The 25,142-nt window shown below is 44.4% G+C and overlaps 1 protein-coding gene across 1 annotated transcript in view; it reads right to left on the reverse strand.

The window, feature by feature from the left end:
• Positions 1-25,142, reverse strand: part of LOC309546611 (uncharacterized protein) — a gene marked incomplete at its 3' end in the record, with an annotated part of 85,479 nt that overhangs the window by 36,785 nt on the left and 23,552 nt on the right. Inside the window, exon 2 of the mRNA XM_082246350.1 lies at positions 1,988-2,320. Coding sequence (XP_082102476.1) covers positions 1,988-2,320 — 333 coding nt within the window. The remainder of the gene's footprint in view (positions 1-1,987; positions 2,321-25,142) is intronic.

Below are 25,142 nucleotides of genomic sequence, written 5' to 3' on the forward strand. Positions count from 1 at the left end.
CAGCTCTTGTTTGCCAGTGTCCAGTCTCCTCAAGGCAGCAGTATTTCCTCTAAGGTTTTGGCTATGGGATAGGAATTTAAGGGAAATTTCCCAATTGGGCACAGATTGGAAATAAAAAACTGACAGGGGCTATAACCCTCCTCCAAAATGAAAAATAAAGTTTTCCCCTTAGTTCTACTTTAACCACTTGCCGACCGCCGCACGACTATCTACGTGGGCGGTCAGCCCCTCACAGGCAAAGTGACGTAGGGCTACGTCACTAGCTTGTGAGGGTCTAGGGAGCGAGCGCGCGCCGCCGGAGGCGCGCTCCCACTCCCGCGTGGTCACGGACCCCCCCGCGCGTGTGACCGGCGGACCCGATCACCGCCGGCCACTCTGCGATCGGCGGGGGAGAGGGAGAAAGTCAGGCAGCTTGTGTAAACAAGCTGCCTGTCATTCTCCCCTCTGTATGAGAGCTGATCACATGGATCTACTATGTAGATCCGTTGATCACTCTGCATACAGTTGAAGCCACAGCCAATCACAGTTAGAATCACGCCCCTAGGGACACACACAGCCCCTCCCTCTCAAATAAAGTTAACCCCTTCACTACCAGTGTATTTTTACAGTAACAGTGCATATATATAGCACTGATTACTGTAGAAATGTCACTGGTAACCCCAAAAGTGTCAAAAATGTCAGTCAAGGGTCCGATCTGTCCGCCGCAATGTCGCAGTACCACAAAAAAAATCGCAGATCGCCGCCATTACGCGTTAAAAAAAAAACAACAAAAATGACAAAAATCTTTCCCTTTGTTAGTAAACGCAATAACTTTTGCGCAAACCAATCAAAATACGCTTTTTGCGATTTTTTTTACCAAACATAGGTAGCATAAAACAAATTGGCCGAAAATATTAAAACATTTTGATTTTTACATTTTTTTGGGGGGGAATTTCATATAAAAAAAAGGGAAAAATATTGCTATTTTTGCAAAATTTACGCTATTTTTTTGTTTATAGCGCGTGATCAAAAAATCGCACAGGTGATCAAATACCGCCAAAAGAAAGCTCTGTTTGTGGGAAAAAAAGGACGCAAAATTCGTTTAGGTACAGCGTCGCACGACCGCGCAATTGTCCGTTAAAGTCACGCAGTGCCGAATCGCAAAATACCCTCTGGTCGTTTAGCAGCCAAATCCTCCGGGGCTTAAGTGGTTAAACTTTATCTAAACTCATGAACAAAAATATAACATATTGCAGCTTACCAGTCTTTAGATTTGGTGGCTGCATTAGATATTCAAGTTTACATTTTCTGCGAGTACAGAAAATGACCTGCTGATCCTGAAATAAATGTAGTGTCCTTGTAACTTTCAGTGCACCAAACTGTAATCTCAAACAATGTCAGCTTCTCCGGCTATCTTCTGTGAATTACACAACCCATCTTGTATATTACATGAAGATATGCAGAGGTCTATGTAGTCCAAAACAGAAGAGCAGCCTAGGGTGACAACACTGCCCCTCCATAGATACAGTATGGTCAGTTAGTGTTGTCACCCTAGGACAAGAAGTATGTAACTGGCAGGGTCACCAGATGGAAATAAAGAAAAAAGCAAATGCAGCCACTACATCTAAGGACTGGTAAGCAGCAACACATTACATTATTGAGGACTTAGATCCATTTTCAACTTTTACATCTCATTATTCCATAAGGCAATACAATTGTTGTCATATTCTGTAGGCATGGAAGCAGTGTTTACCCATTAAATATCTAAAGACTAAAAGTGTTATGTCTCATGAATCTGCACATTTTATGATGAGGCTACAAGTATTTTTTTATAAGTGAAAACTTCTATGATATTTTCTGAATTACAGAATGCAATAAAAATAACTAAGAAAGTTCATCTGATCCCTCCAATAAATACTTAATATGTGAATTGTATTTAACCATTTAAATACACGAAATGAATATATAATTGACTGAGGTAATTAAATTGACCTTATATTAAACGTACCTATGGTAACTTCCAGCACTCTGCCCACTATCTGCTCGGCCATGAAGGTTGCTGTGCATTTATACAATCCACTGTCATTCATCTGTACAGGGCGAATCCTCAGAACATGAATTGCTTCATTTTCTATCCTATCTTCCCACCAAGAAGAGATCCGATCATCAGGTTCTACATTCTCACATTGTTCCCTGACTATTCTGCACCAGGTCACGTTGGGCAGCTGTTCCTGGTAGCACAGATGGACTGGACATCTCAAAGAAATTGGCATGCCTTGGTTCTGAATGACTCTTGAGCTTCTGTGGATAGTTATTGATGGGATACAAGGTAGCGTGGGTCCTGCAAAGAAAAGAGCACACAGATTAAACTGCTGTACATGTAGTAGTCTGGCGGTTAGAACCATTATATTTCCTAGCTGGGGCCCAATGTCCAGTTTCACCCAGAACCAGTGTCTACACGTCTGATGTGTTCTTTCCATGACGGATGCTGGATTCCTATTCATTTTAAATCATGGATAATGTATCAGGTGGAGCTGGAACACAGAAAGGTGGGTGGGAACTCCCATGTGGACAGGAGCAGGGTCAGAACATAGGTTGGTCATAGATGGATCTTTTTGTTCAATCAGCAAACAGGCTGATCAAAAAATAACAAATAAAAATGGATTTCCCCATCCACACAAGAGAGATGGATGGAGAAATCCTTCCTGCTGTGTTAGGATCCTTTCACACGAACGATCTGATCAGATCTGCCTGTCAGTTTTTTAGGCAGATCTGATCGGATCCTCCATGCATCCCTATGGGGCAGCCGATGTCAGCGGAGACATCTCCGCTGACACCCACTGACATAAGCATCCGATCCTGTCCGTGAAATCCGGACAGATGGAAACCCTATTTTCCATCAGTCCAGGGGATCGGATCGGATGGGATCGGATGAGAGCGGACAGGCAGTCCGTTCTCATCCGATTCCCCCATAGAGAGCAGTGGGGCTCTGATACCTCCCTCTCCACACACAGTGCGGAAACGGAGCTGTCATCCGCCTGCTCAGCGGGGATCGGCGGATCGATCCCCGCTGAGCAGAGAACAGCGGACCGTGTGAAAGGAACCTTATTGTATTCTGACAGCGGGGACTCCATTGTCAAAATACACTCATCCACGCTGCAGCCAATTTAGATAAACTTCTGTTGAGCAGGAACAGGCATAAATGGATCAATATTTGACCGATCCCAGCTAAGCTAGCCAAATTTCGATCCATCTATGGCCAGATTAAGCCAGGGAGATCTCACAGCTGGAGTATCCAAGACAGCCTGGGGTATGGTGGAGATTTACTAAAACTAGTGCACACAGAATCTGGTGAAGCTGTGCATAGTAATCAATCACCTTCCAACAGAGATGTATAGTAACTAAGTAGAACTACTTCACTACTGTACTTAAGTACCGAAAGGCGGTATCTGTACTTTCCTGGAGTAGAATTTTTTTCTCCTACTTCCACTTTTACTTCACTACATTTTTTCAATGATTTCAATACTTCTACTCCAATATTTATTTTTTTTTGTCCTGCATAGTTACTCGTTACAATTATAAAAATTACCACTGCCAGAACAGTAGATGGCAGGTTTCATGAAGCTCAAAACATGTGTATTATCAGCGCATACGAAAATAAATGCTACTGTATGTATAAATAAAAGCTGCATTTGAAATAATAAAAAACAATATGATGTTCAAGCTTTTGACTTCTTTCTTTAATAATTACATAACACAGTACTTGTACTTTTACTTTCAGTACTTGAGTAGCAAAATTTAAAAAAAAAAACTACTTGCAATACTTAAGTACAATAAATGTTGAATACTTTAGTACTTTTACTCAAGTCACTTTTTGATCGAGCACTTCCACTTCTACTCAAGTCACTTTTTGATCGAGCACTTGTACTTTTACTCAAGTATGGGTTTCGAGTACTTTATACAACTCTGCCTTCCAGGTTATAATGTCAAAGCTTAATTGAACAAGCTGAAGTTAGAAGCTTGGCAAAATGCCTAAAAATTGCCCAATACAGTAGTATACAAGCCAGGGGGTGGATGAAGCTTTTAGTAACACAAAGCCACAGGTTTTTATTGTGCAATATATATATATATATATATATATAAAGTTTTTTTTTTTTTCACAATCAACCAACCAATGACTTTATCAGTTGATAAGGTGGACATTGGGCACCTGCATAGCATCCTTGTTTGTTCCTCCCCTGCTCCTCTCCATCAGTACTGGGGGCAGGGGGTGTATTTACCGCTAGGGAAACAAGGCATTTTGTTGGGGTGGCATTTTTAGGTGGGGCGGCGTCTGTACCGGGATGATGTCTGCAACTGCAAGCATCACCCCAGTATCATTTTTTAGAGCCGGAGGTCGGCTCTCTTGTAATAGCAATCGGAGTGGCTTACTAACCACTCGATTGCTTTGACAAGCAGCGGGAGGGGACGTCCCCCCGCCATTTTCCCGTCCCACTGGGACACCGGAGCAAACAACCAACGCGTCCGCTAGCTTTGCTTGGCTGTTCGTAACAGTAAAACGGAAGTGATGACATGACATCGGCACAAGTTTCGAATAATCTAAAGCATTCAAAAAACACTGATTTTGGTATTTTGAATGCTTTTAAGGGCAGAAGAGGGATTTGGGAATTAGACCCCAGATCTCGCCGAAAAGAGTACCTGTCACTGCCTAATAAAAGTGGTAATAAAAAACTAAAGCAACAGTGTAAAAATAAAAAAAAGAATTATTGATTAAAAAAAAAAAAAAAAAATGTAAGTGCCCCTGTCCCTCCCATGCTCGCACACAAAGGCAAACGTGCGTGTAGGTCCCCCACGCACGCAAACAGCAATCGTCCCACACATGTGAGGTATCACCGCCAATGTCAGTCCATCTAGTTCAGCCAATAGATTTTGACTTTTTTCCTATTCATTGTTAGCCCATACTATCTCTGTAATCTCTGGGTCTTTATCATACATTAGCATGGAATATATAAAGGATGAAGTTTTGATATCACATGTCAGCGTATGGATGGCGGCGCGATTCCGCCCGCGATCCGGAGATTATTGCAAATCGCGGGATGCCTGTGCGTTGCCCGTGATTTGCAATAGCCCCCCAAACGCTGAGCGATGTTGCCGCGATTTCCGCCTGCCGAATCGCGGTAACATCGCGCAAAAAAAATCGCGGGACGCATTACGCCCAAAAAAGTACAAGAGCTTCTTTGGAGCGTATTGCGTCCCGCAATTTTTTTTGCGCGATGTTACCGCGATTCGGCAGGCGGAAATCGCGGCAACATCGCTCAGCGTTTGGGGGGCTATTGCAAATCAAGGGCAACGCACAGGCGTCCCGCGATTTGCAATAATCTCCGGATCATGGGCGGAATCGCACCGCGATCCATGCGCTGACATGTGAACGGAGCCTTAGCGTAGCGTTGCCACGCGTTTTTACCGCGATTTTACTGCGATTTTTACCGCGTTTTTACCGTGATTTACAGGCGTTTTTACAGGCATTTTTTGATTGAATAGAGACCAATGGAAAACGCCTGTAATCTGCCCAAAAAGAAGCTCATGTACTTTTTTGAGCTTTGGGCGTTTTGCTCACAGCGTCAAAACGCTCAGATGTGAACAGGGGCCATTGAAATTAATAGGATTTGTCTTGTTGGGCGTTTGGAGAGCTGATCCTAGAGCAGAAAAACTCCCCAAAAATGCCCCAAAACGCCTACATGTGAACGGAGCCTTAGGCAAAAATGCCTGTAAATCGCGGTAAAAAACGCGGTAAAAATCGCGGTAAAAACGCGTGACAACGCTATGCTAAGGTGTGAATGTAGCCTTAAGGCCCGTACACACGTACCGATTGTCGGCCGTAAATATTCGGCCGACGACCGATCGGCCGATTGTAGGCTTGTTAGTATGATAAAATGCAATAGAGCAGCGCTAAATGACACACAAATCTATAATACCATAGACCTATAATAAACAGAGATAGTCCATGCAAAAGCCCGTGATGAAGGTGAACCACACTTTCTGGCAGGATCAACAGGTGCTCTAAGTGATAATATATCCTCCACCGAGTGCATTGGCCTCTCACCTTAAGCTTGTAAGATGTACGCATATAACTCAAAATCTCATTGATCGATCATCCCTATAACACAGGCAGCAGAATGGGTCTGTATCCCTCTTGTGCTCCACCACATAAGGACCTCTCACTGACCAAGCAGATTCCACACTGATTTTTAAACAGGTCACAGCTCAAAAGACTTCAACCAGCAGCTTTCCTCAGGACCATGAAAACAGGGAAAGAAAACCGGGCAAGTCCATAGTGTGATATTGACAAACACTTTATTCAAAGTAGATAAAGACAGCCTCTTACTTGTATATAGAGATAAAATCGCATCGAAAAGTATTCCAGCAGTACCGACGGGACCCGTGGGTGCCTCACCGGATTTCCAAACAACAGTGGGCGACGTCTGTAAGCTCCGCCTTCCCCCCGAACGCGTGTCGTCCCCCAATGGGCGGGGACTTCTTCAGCGGTGTGTGAAGGCTATTGTTGACGTCGCCCCTTATGAATACCAACCCGTCCACTGATTGGACAAGCGGTATAGATCGCCTCATTGGTTGGCCTCCCCTGCTTGGCCATCAGTAAATCACTTCCGGGATCATCAAGGAGGAAGTGACGATGCCCCGCATCTAGAGACCGCCCAATCGCCGCTCTCTGGTTGGATGAGCGGTCCGGGTCCTGTTACAGGCTGGTCTCCCGTAGTCATGGTAGCGGCGGACGCCGCCGCTCTGCATAGAGAGGAGGCGCCCGCACTAAACATCGGAGGACCGCCCTTTCTTTACTCAGTAATGAGTCTGACCGGAAATAAACAATGCTGCCTCGCACCACTGGGAATTCATGGTACCGCCCTACGTGTATGCTAATTGACAGCATGTAAACAATGACCCTCAGCGTCTGAAAAACACAGGATAAGATCCTTTTGCTCTGGGCTTTATAAAATTATATTATATTAAAATATTAAAACCAAAGTATAGCATACATAGTGGTTATAAATATAATAGAGCCCATCATTTCTATGGTCAAATGATAAAAAAATTTAAAATGTAGGGTAATGTAATACATATTACTATATATTTTTTATATAGGGTTAAGGGCAACCCCAAAACTATCGACCTAGAAGGAAAAGGTCGGGGTACTCTTCAAACTATGCATTTCTGTAATTATAAGCGGTGCATATACTACAAATATACCTCCACACCCCCGTGGCCATCTCCCCTATATCGTCTTATAAAACTATAAAATATACCCTTTAACAGCTAAAAAACCATAGTGTACTAAAAGCCTTAATATACTAAGAAACTCTTAATATACTAAAAAATGGAGCCGAAAGACGTCCCACTGTTGTCTGGATCACAACAAATATTAAAAAAAAAAAAAAAAAAAAACATATTACAATATTTTTAAATATCACACTAGAAACTAAAAACCAGAGAAAAATTATCTGTCAGATATAAAACAATTTAAATCGAACTCAACGTTCAGACCTCGGGGTACCCCCACTTTAGTCTCATATATCCAAAAGGACTCCCGTTGGCTCAATTTCCTAATCAGATTACCTCCCCTCCAGTGTTTATGAACCCTTTCGATACCCCAAAACTTCAAACTCCCAGGATCTTTATTATGGAATTTTTTGAAATGTTGGGTAACATGGTGGGGGGTTTTTCCCTTTTTAATGCTCCGGACATGTTCAGCGACCCTAGTCTGTAGGGCCCTTGATGTCCTACCTACATACTGCAGGCCGCAGTCACATTCTAACATGTATACTACACCCGTAGTCGAGCAAGTGATCAGGTCCTTGATTACATAGCTCCTTCCTGTTGCTTTTGCTAGGAACTCTTTCCTACGTTTCAAATTCCTTTTGGCTGTTTTACACACCACACATTTGCCGCAGGCATAAAATCCTGATAAATACGGCAACAGTTTGTTATTAATCTGTGTGGGTGGGTCAACGACCCCTGGGGCCAAAAAATTCCTGAGGGTGGGTGCCTTTTTGTATACAAAGGATGGTCTGGCAGGTATAATTGCTCCCAAGGTTTTATCCTGTTGAAGGATGGGCCAATGTCTACTGAAAATCTTTTCAATCTTTTTATACTGGACATTGTAATCTAGTATGATTCGTATCTCATCCTTCTTAGGTTTAACTACCTTAGGAGCAGTAGACAGAAGAGACTCTCGATTAATAGCCTGGACGGTCAACCTGTCCTCCTCCAATTTGTCCTTGCAATATCCTTTTTGTATGAATTTGTCACTAAGAACCTTTGATTGTGATTCAAAATCCGCGTCAGAAGCGCAATTGCGCCTAAGGCGCATAAACTGCCCTTTAGGGATATTGCAGAGCCATGAGCGGTAATGGCAACTATCCAAAGGGATGTATGCATTCCGGTCCGTAGGTTTTGAGAAATTGGAGGTGGTAATACTATTTCCGGTTGCCGAAATTACTAAATCCAAAAACACAACCTTTTCCTTGCTGGTAGTCCAAGCCAAAGAAATGTTTTTGTTGTTGGAGTTCAATCTATCCATAAACTTGTTCAAGCCCTCCATGCCCCCTTCCCAAATAAGGAACATATCATTTATGTACCTTCTATAACATGTTAGCTCTGGGGGACGATCTTTAAACACCACTTCTTCCTCCCAGTGGGCCATAAAAAGGTTGGCCACACTGGGAGCGAAGCGTGCCCCCATCGCCACACCTCTGGTTTGAAGGTAATAGGTCCTGTTGTACCAGAAGTAATTCCTAGTGAGACAAAACCACAGGCTGCTCAACAGGAAACTTCTGAGTTTTCTGGGGAGGTTGGACTGGGAAAATGCCCATTTAACAGCTGCTTCTGCGGCATCATGTCCGATTATGGTATATAGCGAACTAACGTCCGCTGTTATCAAAATCGTGGATGCCGTACAAGGAAAATCTTGTAGAATCTGTAAGATGTGTTTGGTGTCCTTTAGGTAAGATTTAGTTTTAACGACCAGAGGTTGTAAATGCACATCTATAAATTGTCCTAATCTGGACGTTACAGATTCTATACCATTTACGATTGGCCTTCCAGGTGGTTGATCCTTGTCCTTATGTATTTTTGGTAAGAAGTAAATAACTGGAGTCCGACAGTAAAGAGGGTCAAGATACAAGGACTCTTTTCTATTTAGGACTCCTTTACTCTTACCAGATTCAATTAAGGTGTTCAATTCGCCCTTAAATTCTGGAAGAGGGTCACGTCGTAAAATATTATACGTACTCCGATCAGAAAGTAGGCGTGCCATTTCATTTTTGTAGTACTCTTTGCTGAGGACAATGAGGCCCCCTCCCTTATCTGCCGGCCGAATTACAATCTCTTTATTCTCCTCTAAAGCTTTTATTCCGGCTTTGATGGATTGGGGGTCGGACACTTTCCTTACTTTTAGATCGTCTAGATCATTAAGCACCATATGTTTGAACACATCAACGTATTTATTCCCCTTGTTTTGGGGATTAAAAGTTGATCTGTTCCTTAGGCCAGTATGTTGAAAGGATTCACAGAGGGAGTTGGTTGTGACCGACGGGCCACTAGGAGGGACAGAGGAGTTCTTCGTAATGGGATTATTCATACAGTATTTCTTGATATTAAGGGAGCGGATGAACTTCTGAATTCCCACATAGGTTTGAAACTTGTTTAAATTTCTCACCGGTGCGAACTTAAGGCCCTTATCAAGGGTCCTAAGTTCATCCTCTCCCAACTGTACCCCACTTAAATTAAAGATACCGGATCCTATCGGGATCTTTTTCCTCTGGACCCTCCTGCCTCCTCGGTTTCCTCTCTGTTTCTTTTCCCTCCTTTCCCCCCTGGCGTACCCTCTCCTGGGGCCCTCCACCAGTTCTCCGACTGGTTTTGAAAGGGAGGAGGGGGGCCCCTCTCCTGTCCCCCCACATTCCCTAAAAAAGGATTCCCATACTGATTGTTTTGTAGGGGATCAAACCTATTATAGGTAGCTACCTGGGCATAGGACAAGTGGTTCCCTCCATTGTGGTGACCCCGGTTAGATTGACCACCTCTTTGGGGATGGGCCCCACGCCCTCTTCCCCGGCCATTCCCTTGCGGGTTATGTCTCGGGGTTTGTGGGCGATCTCTCTGAAAATTGGAGTATTGTTCATTGTGGTAGTCATTTGGATGGGCAATAAAATTACCTCTCCTTGGGGTGTTAGATTTCCCTCTCCCACCTCTCCCTCCCCTTTTCTTACCCCGGTTATAGTGACCCCGTTGGGAATCTCCATTATAGTATGGGGCCGGTGAGGCTCTCCAACCTTCTCTAGGAGCTTCTCTCAATTCTGGTGCTGGGGTGATTGGGGGGTCTTGTGAACCTTCTCCACCATCATCGATCTCTATTTCACCAATGTTGGTGTTCTTTTGCCATTTATAAATGTTGTTAACCTGAAAATCCCCAAAATCCTTAATGTATTTCTTCTTTTTCTTATTTAGCGTCTCAGTATCCCATTTGACCAGCCTATTTTTAAGTATCCCTGATAGTCTAGAAAACTCCTCAGTTTCTTTGTGTGGCTCTAGGGAAGTTTGTAACTCTTTAATCTGGGCTTCTATGGTTTTCAATTTGCGCTTTTTCCTTAAGAGGAGAAATTCTATTAACTCAAAACCCTTCTTGGAAAAAAACCCTTTCCATTCCTCCATGGACTCACTGTCTAGCAGTCCATCATTAGGTGGGAGATCCCACCTGAGGCGCCTTGGGATGAGTTTTTCCCGCAAATAATATTCAAAGGTAGTAATATCCCACCATAGTTTGATCTTTTTCTCAAGTGCATAACCCAGTTTCTTGAAGGCAGAGGACACATCCCCCTCCCCATGGAGTGCTGGGTTATTTGAGAAAATATCTCCCAGATTTTCATGGTCCTGAGGAAAGCTGCTGGTTGAAGTCTTTTGAGCTGTGACCTGTTTAAAAATCAGTGTGGAATCTGCTTGGTCAGTGAGAGGTCCTTATGTGGTGGAGCACAAGAGGGATACAGACCCATTCTGCTGCCTGTGTTATAGGGATGATCGATCAATGAGATTTTGAGTTATATGCGTACATCTTACAAGCTTAAGGTGAGAGGCCAATGCACTCGGTGGAGGATATATTATCACTTAGAGCACCTGTTGATCCTGCCATCACGGGCTTTTGCATGGACTATCTCTGTTTATTATAGGTCTATGGTATTATAGATTTGTGTGTCATTTAGCGCTGCTCTATTGCATTTTATTATTTACGGACAGGAATTGTATTTTTGACCTGAGAGTTCAGCTGCTTTCATTTACTTCATATTATCCTCTTTGCACCGATATTTTTTTTGTTTATGTGTTGTTAGTATGATGCTTCCGACAGCCGACAGCGCACTTTCGGCCGAAAAGAATCTGATGTGCAAGCTTTAAAATTTTTGTAGGCCAACACCAGAACGGCCGATTGTTCGCCAGTCAGAACAGAATTCGGCCGACAGACAGCAGATTTGCAAGACTGGGCATGCTCAGAAAAGACAAAACACACAGAAAGTTAACCATCACATGGCATCACTTCTGCAGTCGGCTGCTGTTGGCCGACAAAATTCATGTGCAGTCTTTTGCAGTTTTCAACAGACACGACAGCCCTGGACAAAAGACGGTCGATCGTTCGGCCGACGATCGGTACGTGTGTACGGGACTTGACTAAAACTGCAAAATCTGGTGCAGCTCTGCATGGTGGCTAATCAGCTTCTAACTTCAGCTTGTTCAATTAAGCTTTGATAAAAATAACCTGGAAGCTGATTGGTTTCTCTGCATAGCTGCACCAGATTTTGCACTCTCCGGTTTTAGTAAATCAATTCCATTGTCTTATACTAATGAGTGGCGGAGGGGGAGGATACAAACTTGGAGACTTATTTTATAAGTACAGTATATTAAATGTAATGTTGCATTGTTGTTTAATAACATTGTTAAGCTACTGGTATGCTTTTAGGTTGTGAGAAAATTGATCTTAATAAAATATTTATAATTTATAAATTATATGTTGTATTTTGAGTATCGCAAATGTCTGATAGATATATACTGCATATGTTTGCATTCGTACAAATTTGGGTGCGGTATTCTCATTTTGCCCATCCTTTTCTTTACTGGTTGGTTAATTATGTCTGTAGCACTGCCCCTGTAGGAGCTGCTGAGTATACAACTATCATGGGTCTCCCTCTGATTATTCTGTTGCTGGATACCGGGTATTTTCACACACTGGCAGGTGCACACACACTTCACTGGTTGGCTTTAATGACCAGTCTAGGGGATTTTTTTTGTTGAATTTTTTTGAAGAACTTGGATAGGGGAAGGGATTACAGCCCCCTCCCCACCTGGACCCCACTCTCCAGTCGAATACCAGATACCACTTGTGCACCTCAGATATAAGTACAGTCACCCAGCATGCACCAGGGCACCTCCCTTGCCTATTGGCCAAGACTGTACAGATATATCCTGCTCTCATCTGCATGGTTTCCTTTCACTATCCAATAAACTGTATCACTATTGGATCAATGTGAAACATCAAGCCAGGATGAACAGGATCAGAGCACACCAGGAAGGGCCTATCTAAAAATCACAGCTCTCTGTTAAGCAGACAGCTCCTAGATTTACCGGCTGTCTCCCTGTTAAGCAGAGAAACCAAAAACTAAATACACCTACCGAGCACCTACCTAGAAGGGTGCTACATGTCTGATGGGAAACGCCAATTTGTTTGGGGCTACTAATACTGACAAAAAAAACACAAGAAGAGGTAGAGATAAATAGTTTCATATGAGATTGTTAATAAAAAAAATATCCAAACTATACAGGCATTCTTTGCTAAATATATAAAAGAAGGTCTTTGTCCATATGGAATTTAAATACGAATGTTTCCCAACATAAAGAACGTTACTCCTGCATTCATACGAGCTTGGGAAGCTAATTTGGCAAAATATTCCCAAGGAAAGATGGAGTCATTGATGACACACTATAAGAATGAAATTGGGGCAATTGATATGGAAATCAGACAACTGTATACAATACCGCTAATTTATGTCATCTCTTAAAGTGGTTGTGAACCCTTATATATAGCCAGTAAGCTGTCTGGCCTCAGGTGATACACAGATTAACCACTTGCCGACCGCCGCACGACTATCTACGTCGGCGGTCAGCCCCTCACAGGCAAAGTGACGTAGGGCTACGTCACTAGCTTGTGAGGGTCTAGGGAGCCAGCGCGCGCCGCCGGAGGCGCGCTCCCGCGTAGTCACGGACCCCCCCGCGCGTGTGACCGGCGGACCCGATGTCCGCCGGTCACTCTGCGATCGGCGGGGGAGAGGGAGAAAGTCAGGCGGCTAGTGTAAACAAGCCGCCTGTCATTCTCCCCTGTGTATGAAGGATGATCATACGGTTCTACTATGTAGAACCGTTGATCACTCTTCATACATCTGAAGCCACAGCCAATCACAGTAGAAAGCACGCCCCTAGGGACACACATAGCCCCTCCCTTTCAAAAAAAGTTAACCCCTTCACTACCAGTGTATTTTTACAGTAACAGTGCATATGTATAGCACTGATTGCTGTAGAAATGTCACTGGTAACCCCAAAAGTGGCAAAAATGTCAGTCAAGGGTCCAATCTGTCCACCGCAATGTCGCAGTACCGCAAAAAAACGCAGATCCCCGCCATTACGCGTTAAAAAAAATAACAACAAAAATCTTTCCCTTTGTTAGTAAACGCGATAACTTTTACGCAAACCAATCAAAATACGCTTTTTGCGTTTTTTTTACCAAACATATGTAGCATAAAACAAATTGGCCGAAAATGTTAAAAAATTTTGATTTTTACATTTTTTTGGGGGGGAATTTCATATAAAAAAATGTGAAAAATATTGCTATTTTTGCAAAATTGACGCTCTTTTTTTGTTTATAGCGCACGATCAAAAAATCACACAGGTGATCAAATACCACCAAAAGAAAGCTCTGTTTGTGGAAAAAAAAGGATGCCAAATTCGTTTAGATACAGCGTCGCACAACCGCGCAATTGTCCGTTAAAGTCACGCAGTGCCGAATCACTTCTGACAGGAAGGGGGTGAAATATTCCGGGGCTTAAGTGGTTAAACAAATTCTCCTACATAAGTTATACCTGTATATCTACAGCCATCTTTCCACTAAATCCATTAAGATTTACAAAGGATCTCCCAGCTCAGAAAAGCAGGGGGCGGAGAGTTGAAGTTACATCAATTAGGAGAGCTCTGAAAGCTGATTGGAGGGAAGGGACACACCCCCCCTACACGCAGCACACAGGAACAGAGCTAAGGCTGTCAATCAGCTGGAGATCCCTCCCCTGTCACCATTCTTCTCTTAGTGCCAGGAAAACTTGTCAGAAGTGACTCATGCAGAGAGCAGAGGAATGAGGCCTCGCACAGAGATGACACCTAGTGCTCTAGATTGTGACAAGTACAGGCTATAGAGGGATATGTTTTGTTCATATTTCATGTCTGAGGGTTACAACCACTTTAAGTTTCCAAACTCAAAAAAGAGGACTGAAAGATTTTCTGGAGAAATCTAATAAAGAAAAATAATTTAAAAGAATAAAAACTCATGCGTGACATGACTGCCTATAATGAACCATCAACATCTGGCTTTGGCAAAACTAATGTTAGGGAAGATGAGCATGAAGAAACTGAAACTGGCTTGGACTCCTCTGCTTCTTCTTTTCATTTACAGATGACACAGAGATCTAGGTAAAATGGAAGTACAGCACCCCAGGAGTCATGCAAAGAGGTTTCTATGGTGGTGGGTTTGGCACGCAAGACCTATTGTGTCACCTAAATAAAAAAAAACACAAAAATGGTGAGTATAGGGAGGTTGATGTTTAGTTGGCTTCCTTTCTATTCATGCCTGATCTGAATCTGAACCACATCCCTTGTAACAACAGTGGACTATGCCTGAGCAATGTGCGTTGGCACTGCCACTTGTAGTCTCCACTAAAGGAGCTGGTTGTCGGTGGGAGGGTGTAGCGTATGCTGCAGCAATATTTCACACAGTCAGGTGCAATAAAAAAAAACTTGTTTTGAACTAAGGCCCCTTTCACACTTATGCGACACGATTTTACCGCGATTTTGCCGCAATTTTGACGCAATTTTGAAAGCAATGGCTATGGCTCAAAACGCAATCAAATAGTGGCAAAGTAGTGCAGGAACTACTTTGAAGTCGGTGCAACTTCAAAACGCACTGATATGAATGGGGCTCATTGAAAATAATGGAAAACGACTTGTCATGCGATTTTGCGGTCTAAAATCGCGGGACAAGTCGCACTAGTGTGAAAGGGGCCTAATGCAGCAACAGTTCGCAACAATCCCAGGGGGAAGGCTACCCAGACGAGTACATTCACAGTTTCCAACAACATAAAGGAGCAGGTTCTAGTTGGACTGACAGCGTCCGTTGAGAGGAGGCAGAATGCGGCCTGATCGCCTCGTTCCCAATTGGAAATGTGTCCAGAAGAGATGCGACCGTACACTTTCACTCCTCATCAAGAACCTTTCTCTAGGGCTATAACTGTCCTTCACAGGTGTGGCACCTGTCTCTACTCTACCAGCTCGCCAAATGTGCACCAAACCTGGAAGCCAGGGCATTGAAAAGGCTCTGCCTGACCCAAGATGATCTCCAGAGTCACATGGGGTGGCAGCATCCAATCAGATCACTTTCCTAGAGACCCAGGAAACCATAAAGCAGGGGTATTGAATTAAAATTCATGAAGGTCCAGTCAGTAAAATTTTCTTCCAACCGAGATCTGAATCATATGTTTGGTTCTCAATGGCACCTCTACACAATTGGTTAAAGTGGCGTGTTTTTACGAGTGCCACATTCCATGGTGCCACAGTACCATGCAGCTTGGTGCGGCGCAATTAAAAAAAAAAAAGGGCAGGAATTTATTTTTTTTGCGTTTCTGCTTTTAACCACTTAAGCACCGGAAGATTTTACTCCCTTCCTGACCACGGGGTATTTTGCGATTCGGTACTGCGTGATTTTAACGGACAATTGCGCGGTCGCGCGATGCCGTACCCAAATGAAATTGGCGTCCTTTTTTTTCCACAAACAGAGCTTTCTTTTGGTGGTATTTGATCACCTGTGCGATTTTTTTGATCATGCGCTATAAACAAAAGAAAAGCAACAATTTTGCAAAAATAACAATATTTTTCAAATTTTTTATATGAAATCCCCCCCCCCCCCAAAAAAAATGTAAAAATCTAATTTTTTTAACATTTTAGGCCAATTTGTTTTCTGTTACATATGTTTGGTAAAAAAAATCGCAATAAGCATATTTTGATTGGTTTGCGCAAAAGTTATTGCGTTTACTAACTAAGGGAAAGATTTTTGTCATTTTTATTTATTTTTTTTAAATGAGTAATGGCGGCGATCTGCGATTTTTTTTGCGGGACTGCGACATTGCGGCAGACAGATCGGACCCTTGACTGACATTTTTGACACTTTTGGACACCCCTTCACATTACAGTCCTCAGCCCCCCCTTCACATTCTTGTCTGCGACTCTGCGGGCCCCCTTTATATCACCCCCTACTTCAAATTGCAGTTCCCAGCCCCTTTCATATCACCCCCCCTTCACATTCCTGTCCTCGCCCCCTAAATGGCGTGACCGCGATGGGGCCGTACGGAGCATTGACTCGGTTCGGACTTGGCCCGTAGTCGCCATTTAGTGATGCCTGCCATAGAGGAATCATGTTCCTCCTGGTCTCCTCTCCAACTTCAGTGCCACTGTGGACAGCACCACCTGCAGTGGAGAAAATAGACTTCACCTGTCTACAGGGGGACAATGTAAGAGGGCAATTGGGAGACAGGGACAGAGTATTGTCCTCTCCGGGCATGGACCTAGCAGACTTAAGCCCCGTACACACGTACCGATTGTCGGCCGACCGTTCGGCCGTCTTTTGTCCGGTGCTGTTTTGTTGGTTGAAAAGTGCTCAAGACTGCACACGAATTTTGTCGGCCAACAACAACCAACTTCAGAAGTGATGTCATGTGATGGTCTACTTTTCGTGTGTTTTTTCTTCACTGAGTATGCCCAGTCTTGCTCATCACATTTTTGTCGGCCGAAATCTGTACTGACTGATGAACAATCGGCCGTTCTTTGTTGGCCAACAAAAATTTTATAGCATGCACACCAGATTTTGTTCGGCCGAAAAGTCGCAGTCGGTTGTCGGAATCATCATACTAACAAGCCGACAATCGGCCGATTGGACGTTGGCCGACAATTTACGGCCGACAATCGGTACGTATGTACGGGCCTTTAATCAAACTCTGTATGATGACTTTGGTACTCCTAAGTGGGGATTAGTGTGGAGGACCTCTTGACGCATTGATAAACTTGACAGATTTGTCATCAGCGGAGACCAGTAAAGACCCTCAATATTACAATCGCACAAGTGTGTTATGAGTTATCCTTCAAGGGTTCTTTGCTTGTAAATTGCAAGTTGTCTGGCATCATGATCTATTACTGCTCACAGGTTTGCAGAATACAGGAAGGTTGTGGCTTGTGGTCTATATCACAAATATATCAAGTATCTTACTAGAGGTTTTCAGCTTCTACTGCTATGTGATACATTTTTATAAAGGTAATGCTGGTATTTTTGGTTATCCTCGTTGACAATTTAGTTTATTTTGGCCTACTTAACCTAACACACAACAGCTCAAAAAAATTAAAGGAACACTTTGAAAACAAACACATAAGATCTCAATGGGGGAAAATCTCAGGCTGGATATCTATACTGGTATGGACTGGGTAATGTGTTAGGATCTATACTGGTATGGACTGGGTAATGTGTTAGGAAGGAAAGGATGTCACATCATTTGATGGAAATGAAATTATCAACCTACAGAGGGCTGAATTTAAAGACACCCCGAAAATCAAAGTGAAAAAATAATGCAGCAGGCTAGTCCATTTTGCTGAAATTTCATTGCAGCAACTCAAAATGGTACTCAGTAGTTTGTACGGCCCCCATGTGCTTGTATGCATGCCTGACAACATCGGGACATGCTCCTAATGAGACGACGGATGGTGTCCTGGGGTATTTCCTCCCAGATCTGGACCAGGGAATCACTAAGCTCCTGAAAAGACTGAGGTGCAACCAGGGCCGGTGCTTCCACTAGGCAAACTAGGCAGCCGCCTAGGGTGCATTGCCACCTAGGGGCGCAGTCACGAGTCAGCACTCTCCTTTATTAAGGATCCCTGTGAGCTGAGGGGGAGGGGCAGCAGTGGGGGAGGAAGAAGATGCTAGGTGTCTGGGGCAGTGGCGGAACTACCAAGCCTTGGCTTTCCACCAATGTTGGGGGGGCCCTAAGAGGCAGGTAGGGAGCCCACCGTAGTGCTGCCTGCATGATGATCCTCTTCGGCTGGAGCTGTGGTGAGCACTGTGGTCCAGGAGAGGAGTGTCCTGGGAAAAGGAATCACAGTGAAGGAGGACAGAGCGCGGGCCACTCTCTTCATACCGCTCAGTGAGTGTCCCCAGAACAGGGGATCGGGGTCCCTGGGTGTGACATGGAGGATCCCTGGTGTGAAAGCGAATCAGGGTCACCAGGTGTGTCACGGGGAATCGAGTCACCACGTGTGACATGGGGGATAGGGGTCACCGGGTGAAAAAGGGATTCGGGGTCACCAGGTGTGCCATGAGTAATTGGGGTTCCTGGGTGTGCCATGGGGGATTGAGGTCCCCAGGTGTGACATAAAGGAATATCAGGGTCCCCAGGTGTGACATGAAGGAACATCAGGTTCCCCAGGTGTGACATAGAAAAACATCAGGGTCTCTCCGGGTATGACATGGAGGAACATCAGGGGCCCCTGGTGTGACATATAGGAACATTGGGGTCACTGGGTAGGACAGCATGACATGGAGGAACACGGGGTTCCCTGGGTGGGACATGGAGGAACATCGGGGTCAGTGGGTATGACAGCAAGACATGAAGGAATATTTGGGTCCCAGAATGTGACATGGAAAAACATCAGGGTCCCTGGGTGTGACATAGAACGACATCAGGGTCCCCAGGTGTGACATGGAGGAATATAGGGGTCACTGGGTACGACAGCATAACATGGAGGAACCATCAGATCAGGGTCACTGGGTATGACATAGAGAATTTTTAACCCCTACCCTTTTTATTTTTTTGGGGGGGGCGCAAGTAGCTGGTCTTGCCTAGGGCGTAAAATAGTCTAGCACCGGCCCTGGGTGCAACCTGGCGGAGTCAGATGGACCGAAACATAATGTCCCAGAGGTGTTCTATTGGATTTAGGTCAGGCGAGCGTGAGGGCCATTCAATGGTATTAATTTCTTCATCCTCCAGGAACTGGCTACATACTCTCGCCACATGAGGCCGGGCATTGTCGTGCACCAGGAGGAACCCAGGACCCACTGCACCAGTGTAGATTCTGACAATGGGTCCAAGGATTTCATCCTGATACCTAATGGCAGTCAGGGTGCCATTGTCTAGCCAGCCTGCCAGTGTGCTCGCCCCCTATTGGCTCGTGGGCGAGTGACGTACCGGTACATCACTTTTCCCAGGAGGGGCTGACCGCCGCAGTATATGTACTTGCGGCGGTCGGCAAGTGGTTAAAAATCAACGATGAAATGCACACTTGTTTGTCGTCTTTAAAGCCTCGATTCAAACTGATTTGCTCTCGAAAGCAGGCACATCCTTCATATTAAATTTAAAATTAAATATATATGCAAAATTAAATAAGTTATTCATCACAAAAATTGTTAAATCTTTTCAGGTGTGCCGTGAAAATTTGTAAATCTTTTTGGTGCGTCGCAAGACAAACAAGTTATAGAAACACTGCTCCAGAGCTTAGTAAATGAGCAGAAGCTCTGCTGACTTCCATCATCCAATCATGTGCAAGTAAAAAATTATGTTTTTTTTTACTTGCATGTGATTGGTTATTCTTTGCAAAGTGAAGCTTCTCCTCATTTACTACACTCGGAAGCAACTGCACTTTGCAAAGTGTGAATTCTATTTGCCTTTAGTAAATCAACCCCAAAGTGACTATGTTGTTGGTTTTCAACATTAAAAGAAGGAAAAACCTGCAGTGGAAGAGTGTTTATACTTGCCTGGCTGTCTGCCCATTCGTGGAGTATTCACTCTCTTGCAAAGCAATGGCTTGCAGCAGAATTTTCAGCAGGTATCCGAAACAACCAGGACTGTTGGATGATGAACATTCCAACATCTTCTGCTGGACCGGCTGCCGTACACACGTCCCGAATGTCAGCCAGTTTCTATTGAACCAGCCATTACCGCCCACTATTCGGCCCGTGTGTAGGGGGCTTAATGCAAGCAGGGGAGGACTAGGCCAGGGGGCAGGGGGGCAATTGCCCTCCGGGCCCCTCTGATGCCCCATTAAAAGGCTGCACAGCTTCTGCCACAGACATGCCTAAGGCCCCTTCACACATATTATTATTATTATTATTCAGGATTTATATAGTGCCAGCAGTTTACGCAGCATTTTTCAATATAGCAGGGAGACAATACATTTACAATACAATAAAATACAAGAGGATTAAGAGGGCCCTGCTCAGAAGAGCTTACAATCTAATGGGGTGGGGCAGGTGTTACAAGAGGTTGTAACAGTAGGGAATGAGCTGATGGAAGATTAGTGATAGGCTTCCCCTGAAGAGATGATCACCTGAAAGCAGCTAGAGAAGGAGATAGCCGTACAGGTTGAGGTAGAGCGTTCCAGAGGATGGGAGAGGCCCTGGAGAAAACCTGGAGACGAGCATGAGAGGAGGAGACAAGGGAGCTTGAGAGTAGGAGGTCTTGAGAAGAGCGGAGTGGACCGTTCATTTCATTAGTTCAGTCATGTCAAAATGGATGAAGTATTCATCAGTTTTTCATCCGTTTTGCGTCCGTTTTTCGCCCGTTTTTCCATCTGTTTTTTTTTTACATCCACTACCAATGCACAAACGGATGAAAAACGGACCATTTGTCAGATTACATCCATTTTTCGTCCGATCCATTTTTTCGGAAGAAAAATAGGGCATTCAAAAAAAACGGATATTGATGGAAGCGGGTGAAAATGGATGTAAACGGATGATCCTCCATTGTCATCCGTTTTTCCATAGGAATGCATTGAGGTCCGTTTTTCATCTGTCAACGGATGGATGAAAAACGGACAAACAGTCCGTATGTGTGAAAGGGGCCTAAAGGATTCCTGGTGAAGAGAAGTAAAAAGTCTCCACCGCTGACCTACTTATGCAGGATAAAGACAAGGACAGAGCGCAGGCCTCCCCCTTAGAATGGATGGTGTTAACTGTGCCTGAACAGAGGCCAGTTCAATGCACCACTGGAGACTCTCATCCCCTGGCCAGTCCCGATCGAGCTGTCCCAGCTCCCCCCAAACGCCCCCTGCTGGCCAGGTCAGGAACCCAGATTCAGCCAGTGAGTAGAGAGTACCTGGAGCGGAGATTCAGCCTGGAATGGGGGTCAGGAGGAGGCCGGAAAGAGGGAGAGTGGAAGGAGGGGGAATTCGCTGCACCATGGGCCTCTGGTTTGTACTTGCCCCCTGGGCTGAAGGTTACCAGTCAGCCCCTGAATTCAAGGCATAGCTCTGCAAAATGCTGAAGATTCCATGAATGGGCGGAACTTGCCCCCTGGGCTGAAGGTTGCCAGTCAGCCCCTGAATGTAAGGCATAGATCTGCAAAACGCTGAAGATTCCATGAATGGGCAGAACTTTCCCCCTGGGCTGAAGGTTGCCAGTCAGCCCCTGAATGCAAGGCATAGATCTGCAAAACGCTGAAGATTCCATGAATGGGCAGAACTTGCCCCCTGGGCTGAAGGTTGCCAGTCAGCCCCTGAATGCAAGGCATAGATCTGCAAAACGCTGAAGATTCCATGAATGGGCAAAACTTGCCCATTCGGGCTGAAAGGCTGCCAGTCAGCCCCTGAATGCAAGGCATAGCTCTGCAAAACGCTGAAAATTACATGAATGGGCAGAACTTGCCCCCTTGGCCTGAAGGTTGCCAGTCAGCCCCTGAATGCAAGGCATAGATCTGCAAAACGCTGAAGATTCCATGAATGGGCAGAACTTGCCCCCTGGGCTGAAGGTTGCCAGTCAGCCCCTGAATGCAAGGCATAGATCTGCAAAACGCTGAAGATTCCATGAATGGGCAAAACTTGCCCATTCGGGCTGAAAGGCTGCCAGTCAGCCCCTGAATGCAAGGCATAGCTCTGCAAAACGCTGAAAATTACATGAATGGGCAGAACTTGCCCCCTTGGCCTGAAGGTTGCCGGTCAGCCCCTGAATGCAAGGCATAGATCTGCAAAACGCTGAAGATTCCATGAATGGGCAAAACTTGCCCATTCGGGCTGAAAGGCTGCCAGTCAGCCCCTGAATGCAAGGCATAGCTCTGCAAAACGCTGAAGATTACATGAATGGGCAGAACTTGCCCCCTTGGGCTGAAGGTTGCCAGTCAGCCCCTGAATGCAAGGCATAAATCTGCAAAACGCTGAAGATTCCATGAATGGGCAGAACTTGCCCCCTGGGCTGAAGGTTGCCAGTGAGCCCCTGAATGCATGGCATAGCTCTGCAAAATGCTGAAGATCCATGAATGGGCAAAACTTGCCCATTTGGGCTGAAAGGTTGCCAGTCAGCCCCTGAATGCAAGGCATAGATCTGCAAAACGCTGAAGATTCCATGAATGGGCAGAACTTGCCCATTCGGGCTGAAAGGCTGCCAGTCAGCCCCTGAATGCAAGGCATAGCTCTGCAAAACGCTGAAGATTACATGAATGGGCAGAACTTGCCCCCTTGGGCTGAAGGTTGCCAGTCAGCCCCTGAATGCAAGGCATAGATCTGCAAAACGCTGAAGATTCCATGAATGGGCAGAACTTGTCCCCTGGGCTGAAGGTTGCCAGTCAGCCCCTGAATGCAAGGCATAGATCTGCAAAACGCTGAAGATTCCATGAATGGGCAGAACTTGCCCATTCGGGCTGAAAGGTTGCCAGTCAGCCCCTGAATGCAAGGCATAGATCTGCAAAATGCTGAAGATTCCATGAATGGGCGGTAACTGCAGTTTTTTTCACTTTTTATTATTTTTTAAACCAGTGACATAGTCACTTTAAAACTGTACATGTGGAAGCTTTGATCCCATTAAAGGACAATAAAATGTTTATATGTTTAAGTTTATGTAGCACCGCCCCCGAAGAAGCCGCTTGATAATTTTAGGTTCTATGTTCTGCCTCTCAACCCCAAGAACAGTCTCAGCCCCTCTGGCACACCTGGTAAACAAATAATTCTAAAGACGCAATAGTAATAGGACACCAGACTGTAGCAGGTCAAAGAGTATTTTACTTAGAGACTTTGTAGTAAACAAGACAGTAAAATAGGTAGTTACTGGTAGTAAACTCTGATATTAGTCAACTGAGCACGAAATAAATATGCAATGTGAGTAAATCACAGTTTAAACACTTAAGACTTAAGACAAAGCCTTTTTCTGACACTTGTTGCTGTATTTTTTGCTAGAAAATTACTTACAACCCCCAGACATTATATATATATATATATATATATATATATATATATATATATATACAGTTGAGCTCATAAGTTTACACACCCTGGTAGAAATTATGATTTCTTGGCCATTTTTCAGAGAATATGAATGATAACACAAAAACTTTTCTTTCACCCATGGTTAGTGTTTGGCTGAAGCCATTTATTATCAATAAACTGTGTTTACTCTTTTTAAATCATAATGACAACAGAAACTACCCAAATGACCCTGATCAAAAGTTTACATACCCTAGTTCTTAATACCGTGTATTTCCCTCTTTAACCACTTAAGCCCCGAAAGATTTTACCCCCTTCCTGACCAGGGGGTATTTTGCGATTCGGCACTGCGTGACTTTAACGGACAATTGCGCGGTCGTGCGACGCTGTACCTAAACGAATTTGACTTCCTTTTTTTCCCACAAACAGAGCTTTCTTTTGGTGGTATTTGATCACCTGTGCGATTTTTTGATCACGCGCTATAAACAAAAAAAGAGCGTCAATTTTGCAAAAATAACAATATGTTTCACATTTTTTTATATGAAATTCCACCCAAAAAAAATGTAAAAATCAAAATTTTTTAACATTTTCGGCCAATTTGTTTTATGCTACATATGTTTGGTAAAAAAAATCGCAAAAAGCGTATTTTGATTGGTTTGCGCAAAAGTTATCGCGTTTACTAACAAAGGGAAAGATTTTTGTCATTTTTGTTGTTTTTTTTTAACGCGTAATGGCGGCGCTCTGCGATTTTTTTGCGGTATTGCGACATTGTGGCGGACAGATCGGGCCCTTGACTGACATTTTTGACACTTTTGGGGTTACCAGTGACATTTCTACAGTAATCAGTGCTATACATATGCACTGTTACTGTAAAAATACACTGGCGGTGAAGGGGTTAACTTTATTGGAGAGGGAGGGGCTGTGTGTGACCCTAGGGGCGTGATTCTAACTGTGATTGGCTGTGGCTTGAGCTGTAGGAACAGTGATCAACGGGGGGGTCCGTGACCGTGCGCCTCCGGCGGCACGCGCTCGCTTCCCAGAGCCTCACAGGCTAGCGACGTAGACCTACGTCGCTCTGCCTGTGAGGATCTGACTGCCGCAGTAAATATACTGTGAGCAGTCGGCAAGCGGTTAACATCTATAACAGCTTGAAGTATTTTGTGGTATTTGTGGATGAGGCTCTTTATCTTCTCAGATGGTAAAGCTGCCCATTCTTCCTGGCAAAAAGCCTCTAATTCCTGTAAATTCTTGGGCTGTCTTGCATGAACGGCACATTTGAGATCTCCCCAGAGTGGCCCAATGATATTGAGGTCAGGAGACTGAGATGGCCACTCCAGAACCTTCACTTTATTCTGCTGTAGCCAATGACAGATGGACTTGGCCTTGTGTTTAGGATCATTATCATGTTGGAATGTCCAAGTACGTCCCATGCGCAGCTTCCGGGCTGATGAATGCAAATTTTCCTCCAGTATTTTTTGGTAACAAACTGCATTCATCTTGCCGTCAATTCTGACCAAATTTCCTGTGCCTTTTGCAGCTCACACATCCCCAAACCATCAGCAATC

The sequence above is a fragment of the Pelophylax lessonae genome (genome assembly GCF_965119305.1).
Source record: "Pelophylax lessonae genome assembly, chromosome: 2".
Classification (NCBI taxonomy): Eukaryota; Metazoa; Chordata; class Amphibia; order Anura; family Ranidae; genus Pelophylax; species Pelophylax lessonae.